Source organism: Ipomoea triloba, chromosome 1 (genome assembly GCF_003576645.1).
Source record: "Ipomoea triloba cultivar NCNSP0323 chromosome 1, ASM357664v1".
Taxonomy (NCBI): domain Eukaryota; kingdom Viridiplantae; phylum Streptophyta; class Magnoliopsida; order Solanales; family Convolvulaceae; genus Ipomoea; species Ipomoea triloba.
The window spans coordinates 7167622-7178157 of record NC_044916.1 but is presented as its reverse complement, the minus strand read 5'-3'; the positions used below and the strand labels follow the sequence as shown (position 1 = coordinate 7178157).

The 10536-nt window shown below is 34.0% G+C and overlaps 2 protein-coding genes across 3 annotated transcripts; one reads left to right on the top strand and one right to left on the bottom strand.

Annotated features, from left to right (window-relative positions):
* The first annotated feature begins 3978 nt into the window (after window positions 1-3978).
* On the top strand, window positions 3979-6129 carry LOC116026063. The gene is made up of 2 exons (XM_031267511.1): window positions 3979-4539; window positions 5295-6129. The coding sequence occupies exons 1-2, from the start codon at window positions 4184-4186 to the stop codon at window positions 5797-5799; spliced, it is 861 nt and encodes a 286-aa protein (XP_031123371.1). The 5' UTR covers window positions 3979-4183; the 3' UTR covers window positions 5800-6129.
* LOC116026045 (uncharacterized CRM domain-containing protein At3g25440, chloroplastic) lies at window positions 5057-9026 on the bottom strand. 2 transcript variants are annotated; one of them, XM_031267500.1, is made up of 6 exons: window positions 8792-9026; window positions 8250-8411; window positions 7672-8116; window positions 7153-7554; window positions 6913-7061; window positions 5057-5718 (listed from the first exon to the last, which is right to left on the bottom strand). In XM_031267500.1, the coding sequence occupies exons 2-5, from the start codon at window positions 8351-8353 to the stop codon at window positions 6915-6917; spliced, it is 1098 nt and encodes a 365-aa protein (XP_031123360.1). In that variant the 5' UTR covers window positions 8354-8411; window positions 8792-9026; the 3' UTR covers window positions 5057-5718; window positions 6913-6914. The 2 variants fall into 2 exon arrangements, with proteins under 2 accessions (XP_031123360.1, XP_031123353.1); XM_031267493.1 differs by having other exon boundaries at window positions 8872-9026.
* Between the last annotated feature and the right edge of the window lie 1510 nt (window positions 9027-10536).

Sequence of the window (10536 nt, the reverse complement as noted above, 5' to 3'; positions counted from 1 at the left end):
TATAAAATATGTTAATGTAATCATGCGTATTGACTTGTAATTTTGATTTTTTTCTTTATATTAATGATAAGATATTTCTAATTTTTATCATATATATTTTCTTTTCAATTTGTGTTGTAGAGTGCTAAACCTCTTTTTGAGGAGTTTTCCCTTTTTGATTTTATGTACCAGCTATTCTTGACTTAACTTATTGCAAAATACTTTTTAAATTTTTAACAATAATAATAATATAATAGTAATGAGTATTTTTAACAATTAAATTAGCATACACAAAAGAAACTCGTTTAATTTCTTTTTTTTTTAATTCTTTTTGAAAATGTTTTCTCCTTTGTAGTAAGAATTAAATATAATAATATTTACTTAATTTGATTCGTTTCTATCAACCATTAAAAAAGTGAAAAAATATTATTAAAAGAAAATGAATGCCATGTCCTAAAAATACATTATCTTTTTTTTTTTATTTATTTATTGAAAACAATCTTCTCTTTGCTTAAATCAAACAATATTTGTTGTAACACAAGTTTTAATTTTCTATTCCAAAATTATATTTCTTTAATTAAAATAATATACATTTTATTATAAATTGATTTACTATGTTGATCAAAATTTCTATCTACTTTAAGAAGTTAAATACAAAATTATCATTATCTAATCAATCTTATAGAGATAAAAGAAAAGTTACTATTTTAAAGTATGATTTTATAAGAGAAAGAGTCCACATAGGATCTCATGCTAAAAGTTCATTGCATAATATATATCAAGATTTATACGGAGTATTTTACAATAGTGAGAATTGAAAGCCTGGTTGTTGCTTAACCTTGCACATCCTTTTAGGAATATGAATAATAAATTTGATTAAGATAAGATTGTAGGTCAAATCATTATTTGATTATCGGTGTTAATGAATATCCTTTGGTATTATCACATCTTATTAGTGAAGATTCAAAAATAGAAAACAAAATAGTTAAGTTGCCCACACTAAAATTGGCAATTAGCTGTAAAGCTAAGATAGTTATGGTTATCATTATCCAAAAGATTAGTTTCTACCTAGCTTGATTATGGCATTTAATTAGCTGTCTTAATTTAATGTGCAGTACATCAATTATATTTTTTCTTTAGCAAGGACATTACCAAGCTGGCTAAGTGGCTAGTGGATTAATTAGGATTAAGGATAAGACCCTACCACCACCCCACCACTACATCCCCCCCCCCCTTCCCAACCCCACCCCCACACTCTTGAAAATCTTGAATGCAAAAGGCAAAATATTTTGCTCCCGAGACCCTACACTAGTCCTACTTATAGGGATTGTGAAAAAATTAAATCATAGTGATTTAACGACCTCTTACGATTTTGAGTTCAAACTTTTTTAACTCTCTTAAAAATTCACAATAAGATCAGAGCTTTTTGAAAAATGGTTTATATGAATTGAATTAAGATAGGAGTGATATCAATTGAAATGATTATTGTTCCAAAGACCTTGTGGTCTAATGGCACTCGGTTGCACTCCCACGTGGAAGGAGTGGATTCGAGCCTAAGTGGGGGTAATATTGGCTCTTTGTGATTCATTTGGTCATTTGATTGAGAAAGTAGCTATGAACAGATACTACATTGTAACAGAGTCAACAGTACTCAAAAAAAAAAAAAAAAAAACTAATAATCCAAGTAACTCAACTGAGATTACCCAATTCTTATATCTTGTAAATAATGAATAATATTACCTCTCTTTTCTCTCTATCTCCCTAATCTTCCCTCTCTACTTTATTATTTATACATTGCATTGTGTTATCATTTGTACTCTGAATAAAAACGATATAGATTATCTCCAAGAAACAAAGCAGTATACAACATTTATGTAATTTGAATTTGATTTTTTAGATTCAATTTTGAATGGTAATGAATTCCTAAATCCTTATAATAAATATGTTTGTGTTGGGTAGAATGTTTTCAACTTTTGATACACCTGGAATTCCTATTTTTTACTACTATGAACTTCTCTACGTACTCTTCTAAAATTTTGTCAACACTTTCCTAAAATTTGAAGTGTTTATCTTTGTTCAAGTTCGCCGTACGTTTTATTTGAGTGCTTAGATAAATCGTAATAAGTCATTGTATCATGAGAAATTGATGCTTCAACACTCATAACACCATTGAGAGGAAGTTGATCAATTTTAAGGACGGTGTGTGGCACATATCTTAGACTAATTTTCAACTATATTATGACTAGATTTTTAGGAATGTTTTTTTAATTAAAAGAAATTTCCTCCCGGACCAACAATTCTTTTATGACTTCTATAACTTTTTTCATTCTTTCTTTTTAACCTTTCCTATAGACAAAATTATAGATTACATATTCCAAATCTAATGTTAACTCAAAATTATTATTGCATTTTCAAGATTTTTAACATGTAATAATTATATTTAATTAATTTTTCAAACACACAGACGCACCACCAATCCCCCCCCATCCCCCCACCCCCCCTCCAAAAAAAAAGAAAGAAAAAGAAAACTTAAACAAATCATAAATGAACTTTATTTCTGTATGACTTTTCTGAAAAAACACTATTTCAACAAACTCACAACGTAGTCTAAATACATTTAACAATATTTCATAGCAAATCTAGTTGAAAATGTAGTTTTTTTTTTTTGCAAACAACTGAAAAGGTAGTTAAAAGCTAAAAAATTATAAGCTAGAAGTTGAAATCTAAAAAACTGTTATGCTTAAAAGTGTTTGATAAAATTAGTTTTTTTTATATGCTGATAAATATAAAAAGACTAAAAAGAACATCTTTCTAAAATTTAAATAGTTTTAGATTTAAATAAGCTTGCTTGACCAAAGGCCTTGTGGTCTAGTGGCACCTGATTTATATTCCCACTTGGATGGGAGTGGGTTTGAGCCTCAGTGGATGTAACTGTTGACTCTTTGTGCTTCATTAGCTAAAGTAAGAACATATATTTTAAAGATGTCATTTATTTAAAATAATAAGAATAAAGATGGAAAAAAAATTAGGAAACTACTAGCTTAAATAAATTTTTATTTTAAACTACTAACTTATTTTAGGAATATTACCAAACATAGTTTATTTAGAAATTTATAGCTCATTTGGCTCTGTTTGGTAGAGCTTATTTTAAGCTACTAATAAGCTATAAGCTCTGTTTGGTAATTTTTCCAAAAAATAAGTTAATAGCTTAAAATAAAAGCTTATTTTGAAAAGTTATCTTAGGTAGCATTTTAAAAATAAGCTAGTAACTTCTTTAATTTATTTTTCTATCTTTATTCTTATTATATTATAAAAATAAATGACATCTTTTACATCTCCCAATTAAAATTATTTTGGCATTTTTCTTCTTCTATATTTTTATTCAAGTAGTAATATCTCCATCAACGAAAATTTAAATGAGACCTCTGTTGAGATGAAAGATATTCGCAACAATATTGCTACCCTTCATTATGGGATTCTTAATCATGATTATGCTAATAGTTCCATTTCAAAATATTAAATTTTAATAGGTAAACAAACCTATTTAAATTTTATGAAGATGTTCATTTTAGTCTTTTTATATTTATCATTCTATTAAAAACTAATTTTATCAAACATTTTTAAACATAATAAGCTAGCTTAATAATTCTTCTAACTTATAGCTTTTCCGCTTTCACCTACCTTTTCAGCTAGGTTTGTTAAAGATGACCATTATCACACTTAATCACCATTTGCACACATTTAATCACCATTTGCACACATTTAATCACTTTTCACACACACTTAATTACCCTTCACACACACTTAATCACCGTTCACACACATTTTATTACCGTTCGCACACACTTCAACTTAAAATCTTAAATCAAATTAGACCATTAAATTATTATATGGATACATAAGATCTGATCTCACGATCTTACCTTAAAAAAAGTGATTTGATATGATCATATATATATATATATATATATATATAAATATAAAGGAACACATGCGTCCTTTGCTTTCCCCTTCTCTCTATTTCAGAGATCTAAGCTTTTTCCATGGCCAATACAGATCTTCCTTCCCATACACATACCACCAACCTTTCATCTGAATCCTCACTTTTGTAGTTTTCCAGTGTACAATATTTATTAATTTTCTGACCATATTTTATATTATTTTTGCGGGAGAAGAAAAGTAAAAGGATCGGAGGAAGAAGATTATGTCTGTTAGTGTTGCGAAGAAGGGTGAGCTGGACGGCTCTTCACATGGGCCGCCGTACGTGCATGGGTTTCCCTTCATCTCAGTGGTGGAGCCACCGCCGGAGATTCTCCAGGGCGATCGGAGATTCCACCTGTTGGGTGATCAGAAAAAGGCGGTTTTCGGAGATGAGGAGAAGAGAGAAAAAATGAACGGTGTGGATGATTCATGCAGCTCTTCCACATCTTCTATTGGGAAAAACAGTGATTTATCTGAGGGATCTTTGGAGGAGAAATCTGATGATACTGAAGAGGTTCAGAGCCCTTTAAAATCTCCATTCCATTCCATTCATCCACTCGAGGAAGCTTTGCCAATAAGGTACTTTTTTTGGTTAAACTCATTTATTTTGTTGAATTAATATTTTTGTAATTTTTTGAGTTTTGGGATAATAATTTATTTTATGGGTTGTGTTTATAGATCATGAATTTTAAAGTAAAAAGATGGAGTGCAGAAAAAAGGGGTATCTTGAAAGCAGAAATGATATCTACAGCTACTTTTGAATAATAAAAAAATAAAAATGGATTGGGATAAAATAAAGGGAAATATTTATGTGATGAGCTGTGAATCATGCTATTGCTCGTCCTTATCCATTCTGTCTCAAAATAAAACACGAGGTGGGGTTACTAGGACTAGGTAGGAAGGAACTGTAACTGGGCATCTCTTTGCCAGATTTATTTTTAATATTTATGATTTCTTTGTTTTATACTAAGAAAACATTAATATTAATTATAGTACTAGAATTAAATGCTACGCAGAAGACAAGATTGTAATATGGAAAATGTAAAATAGTATTGTGGGCTTGTTTTTTTCTAACAAAAGGTGAATCACCCGTGACTCAACTGAACAATAGAGGCTAGACTTTTATTCACTGCGCACAAGGAGCCTCATTTGAGAGGTTACTCCTGTATTGTCGCAGATTAGACTCAATTGTTAGTCTCGTATGATAACCAGTTGAGCTGTCTGTGCGAACTGTGAGCTTATTCTTTGTTTTTTGTTTTTGTCTATAATTATAACCACAATAACTAAAAGAAGGTACATGGTTTAATTTCCTGTATTGCTGCTACCATGAGCAGGCAAGGCATATCAAGATTCTACAATGGCAGATCAAAGTCATTCACAACTCTCCGCGAGGCGTCGTCCTCTTCATCAATCAAAGAGCTTGCAAAACCCGAAAACGCCTACATCAGAAAACGCAGAAACCTACTGGCTTGTGCTCTTTACCTGGACAACAATGGCAAGGCCAAGAGCTCCCCATTCAGATATCATGGTGGTGGTGGGATATCGAAGAAAGGAGCAAACTATAGCAAAACGTCGTTGGCTTTGGCCACGGCCATGACCTGCTCCTCTGCCAGCAGTAACGACGAAACAATTCTAAGATCTTCCCCGGCTATATCCCGCCTTAATCCGCTGTTTAAAGGGTGCCAAGGTAATGCACTGCCATCGTCACCGCATTCTCTACAGCAGAGCTTGGCTTGGAGATCCTTCTCTTTAGCAGATCTGCAACAATGTCAACATGTTTCTGTCAGTACGGGCTCTAAAGGAGCTGTAAATCAATTACAGATGAATCAATCTTCGTGACAATTAGGCTCGCCACTTTTGGTGCAGATGAGCGGAATGTAGTGGAGAGTGCTTTGTAAAAGAAACAAGAAGGCTCGAAAAAAGGATATTAGACACCATGTTGAAATGAAATCACTCAAATCAGTAGAAAGTATAAACTAGAAAAGGCTTTTGACTATTCTTCTCTAATTTATTATGGTGTAGGACATGATATCAGAGGCCAGTTTCACATCAATGGTTAGAGAATAACACATAGCAACATGATTGCAAATGTACAGAGCTCAAACAGGGAGCAGGAAATCTTTAACATAAGGAGCTTTCAAGTAAATTGTACCTCACACCTGCCAGTCATTTTCCCCGATTTTCAAATTAATTCAGATGAGGAAGAAGCTACTTTTCGACCCTCCGAAAAATCAGTGCCAGTATGGCACCACATATGATAACAAGCACTCAAGCACTCTTATATAAAATAAATGCAGATTATAACTTATAACAAGCAGATACTTTGTCTATTGATGCCACAATGCCTAGATTATTCCAACATGGCAAGTGTGAACTGTCCTAAAATGTTGCTCGTGGCAGGCAAGCAGCGCATTAAAATCACCACCTAGCTGTCATTTACTACAGTCAATAAGTGTAGCAGAAAAATCACCACCTAGCTGGCATTTACTATAGCCAATAAGAGTATTCGCTTCATCACTGAGCTTCAAGCCAGCTTTATGTCAGATATAATTATGAAGCATCTATTTGAAGTTTGAACACAAGAAAGAACAATGGCAAACTTGGCAATTCTATATCAACACATTCTAGTTGAAAGCAAGTCAATTTATTTGCAGATGTTTAAATCAAGACCTTCAGAACACTGATCTGCATTTATGTATGTGCTATACTGAACATATGCAATTCCAGAAGTTGACTGAGAAAGATATATTCAATTCATATTTACCCCAACTAGTCAAGGACTGCAAATTGTTGAAATATTTCAAAGTTCAAACTCATATACTCCGTATTATGTATTCAAAATTGATATATCTAACTTTGGGATGATAATAGAGAAAGATACAGAAACTCACTGGCACCAACGTACAATAAACAAACAGAATATTAACCTTTAACATGTTAAGCATAGGATACCTTCAAGTATTAGCATCCAAATCCCTCAAAGCCTCTCTTTCCCTCTTCTGAGCAAGGTATTCATGGTAGTCTTCCAGCTCTTTCTCTAATTTCTCAATGAATTGACTTGTATGCTCTAGTGATTGCTCCAACTTATACTTTTCCAAGGCCTGAATATGCAAGTTCATTCAACAGAATTGCTAAGAATGAAATTGACAATTAGTTTAAAATGTGAAATTTGAAATGAGAAACTAATACTACCTTTGCTTTGGATAGGGTATCTGGAGGGGATAAAACATCTGGTCGGGCATAATTCTTTCCTCGATAAAATATTATTGTATTGTCGGGTTTGATGTCAATAACAACGCCTCCACTTAAGCGTGCCAACTCTGCAGCATATTCATGAACTTGCCCTGGCTTGCAAGGCTTGCAAACAACCTTAACTGTTTCATGCTTTTTCCAGTGAAGATGCATATTTAAAACTACACCCCCAAATACACCTCTTCTTCCAACAGGTACATAATTTTTCTTTTTCTCACCAGTGCGCTTCAAATAAAAGCGATCCTCTTCTGTCAAAATTTCAGGGTCATGTGGTTCAGCTGGCGCTTTGGGAACCTCAAATTTTCTCAATTTCTCAATCAACCAAACCTCCTTTCGTTTTGCCTAACATAAAAAGCATAAATTGTCAGCAATTCCACAGTAGCGAAATTAATTAATCAGCTATTGTTAGGCATCATAAACATAATACTTGGAATGTTTATATGATCAACTACCACCAACCTTATCAAGCTTGTATCTTATTCTAACTTCAGGATTTGGCGATTTCATTTTCTTCTTTGCCTTCAATCTGTAAAATCTGAGTTCATTCACTTTAGCCCTTTTAGACATTTTAATCTTTTTGCCTACATTCTTATCTTTTGCATGTGAACGACCCTTCTGCGTCTCTTCACTGACCGAAAATCTCACCACATCTTTCTCTGTCTTCAGCTCAATTGACACATCACGCATTTGTCTAGCCTCTAATGGTTTCGAATGAAACCCAAACGATCTTTGAAATAATAATGTATTGACTGGAGGGGACTCATAGGAGAATCCAGGATGGAATTTTAATGGCCAGTAGCATCTCCAGATTGAGTCTACTACATGACTGATTAAACCTGTTCTTTTCAATAACAATTGACTGAGATCACCATCCGTGAAAACGCTAGAAGAAAGATGAGGCTTCCTGCATAAAGTTAAGCATTAAACAATCAAGTATACTAATCCCTGATAAAGCACAAGGACACTATAATACATGAAACCCTAAGTACAAGAATGCCGAAAAAGCAGGGATCTTTGAGGAAATCTGGAAGCATTACCAACAAAGTTTGGAAACATTTAACATGGATTTTGAAAACCGACAACATGAATTTCTTGATGATGCCAACATGATCTTCAGAGCATTGTCTTCACTCCTCTGCATGCACGAAAAGCAACTTGACTTCTGTTTCTGCTGGAGTTAGTGCTTAATACTCCATAACCTGCCATTTGGTTAACCCATCAAAAATGTAAAGAACTTAAAAAAAATAATAAGAAATAAAACACCAACTCAAATAGGCAATGTAATAGTTAGCCTAGATATCTCTGAACAAACTTAATACAAAGTTCAAAAAAGTCTCCTAAATATATTTATATGGAGTATTCATGTATTCATATATTCATTAGAAACACAGAATATAAACGCCAAACTGCCAAAGCCTTAAACCTTCCATCATATAAAAAATTCAAAATTTAATCTCTTCATTTAATTTTCTGAATGAAAAAATAATAATAACAAAAAAGCATGTGTGTGTGTATATATTTCACCATCCTCTTCAATTCAAATTGCACAACAGGGGCTCATAAATTCATAAAATACTACCTGGTATACAATCAATCATAAGCACGTATCTCATTTTGATTTGGCTACAAAATTTCAAACACATACGGAAGTCAGCTTACGGAGATTTCAGATTTGGAGGTTGGAGGGTGGCGGTCGGCGGTAGATGGCGAGGCTGGAGGGTGGCCTTCGGCGGTCCTGGCTGTGGTGGATACACGGAGTATTCTATTTGAGTACAAGTTTTGAGATTTCAGAATTAATTGCTTCAGTGTTCTGCTACTCTGCGCGTTACTTCATTTTAGGACTTAGAAATTAGAGGGCTAGGTAAATAATTAGAGTATTTTCTATTTTTCAAGAGAAAAAAGATTTCATTAATTCGAATCACTATACAAGACATATAACAAAGGGTTAAATTTAAGTAAAGGTGATCTGACTAGTAATTTTTTACATTTAGTTCTTGTCTTTAATTTGGACAAATGTAACATTTACTATCAAAATTTTTTCACCATTGATCATTTCGTCACCTCATCGTTATTTAGACGTCAATTTTATGGGTAAAATCGTCATTTTATTGCATAGGTGTATTCTTCATCTTCATTTCCCTCTTCAATTGTAAATAATATAAAATGGGTAAGATTGGAGGCGCACTTGCAGGGACTGTGACCGACTTCTTCAGTTGGTGGGTTCTAGGATCCACCTCAGGGGCTCCGAGGGGGAGCACGACGGAGATGGACTGCAAGATCCTCCAAGTATTGAAATCCTACTGCACCTATTAGGAATCAACATGCACCCTATCTCGTGAATAATATTGTTGGGATGTACTACGTCGTTGTCCCTAACAACCTTCGCAACGTTCACCTCTCTCTCCCCATTCTTCTGAGACACGACAAGATTCTTATTGCTGGCGTCACAGAACAAAGTGAAATGATTATGCGCTCTTCATGACTCCTCAGGCTAGTGTTTCACTTCAGTATGAGTAGGTATCATGTGAAAGAACAACAAATTTTGCAAATACTGTAGATTCCCAAGCTCAAGCAAGAATCACTTAAACTCCATGTCCAAATCTTGTTTCAAAGCCTCATTCCTCAGTGTAAAAATGGTGATATTATGGTGAGAAACAACCTCTTCAAGCGTCTACAGCAACAACACCTTCTCCACAAAGGCCCTGTTTGGTAAATGGCGGTTGGCTGATTGGATTGGTTGTTTAGGTTAGAATGAATGATTTGTTGATAATATTAGCTGATTGTAGAAAGGTTTTTGATAAATTAACTGTTAGCTGATAGCTGTTTGGTATAATTTCTTTTATCAAAAAGCTAATTGAAAAGGCTGTTTTGAGTAGTCTTTTGAATTTTAGTATTTTGGAGTTACAAAAAGCTTATTAACCAATCAACTAATAGTGATCAAATAAGTCAAAATTGGCTGATAGGTTCATTATTTACCAAACAGGGCCAAACTCAAATAGCTCCGTGCAGTGAGAATCTAAAAGGGCCACCAATACTAAGTTGGAATATAATTGATCTGGGCAATTGGGTTCACTGCTCTAGAGTGCTTCCCCAACGAGATTTCTTGCAATGTAGCACCTGTCAAAGCCAAACATAAGAAAAATGCGAAAAAGATGAAAACTTTGCAGGGACCATAAATATGGGAATTCATGGTTGCTTGTAGATTTCAGAAAACTTTGGCTCTCCCTCTAGAAGATGTTTTTTGCTCTTGCTCCCCCCCCCCCCCCCCCCCCCCCCCCCCCCCCCCCCCCCCCCCCCCCCCCCCCCCCCCCCCCCCCCCCCCCC

Bases quoted from the DNA above. Each gene is read 5' to 3' on its own strand.
- LOC116026063 (XM_031267511.1), top strand. From the start codon at position 4,184: ATGTCTGTTAGTGTTGCGAAGAAGGGTGAGCTGGACGGCTCTTCACAT. The intron at 4,540-5,294 runs GTACTTTTTTTG...TACCATGAGCAG, and splicing joins GAGGAAGCTTTGCCAATAAG to GCAAGGCATATCAAGATTCT.
- LOC116026045 (XM_031267500.1), bottom strand. From the start codon at position 8,353: ATGCAGAGGAGTGAAGACAATGCTCTGAAGATCATGTTGGCATCATCA. The intron at 8,117-8,249 runs GTAATGCTTCCA...AACTTTATGCAG, and splicing joins AATGTTTCCAAACTTTGTTG to GAAGCCTCATCTTTCTTCTA. The intron at 7,555-7,671 runs GTTGGTGGTAGT...TTTTTATGTTAG, and splicing joins TAAGATACAAGCTTGATAAG to GCAAAACGAAAGGAGGTTTG.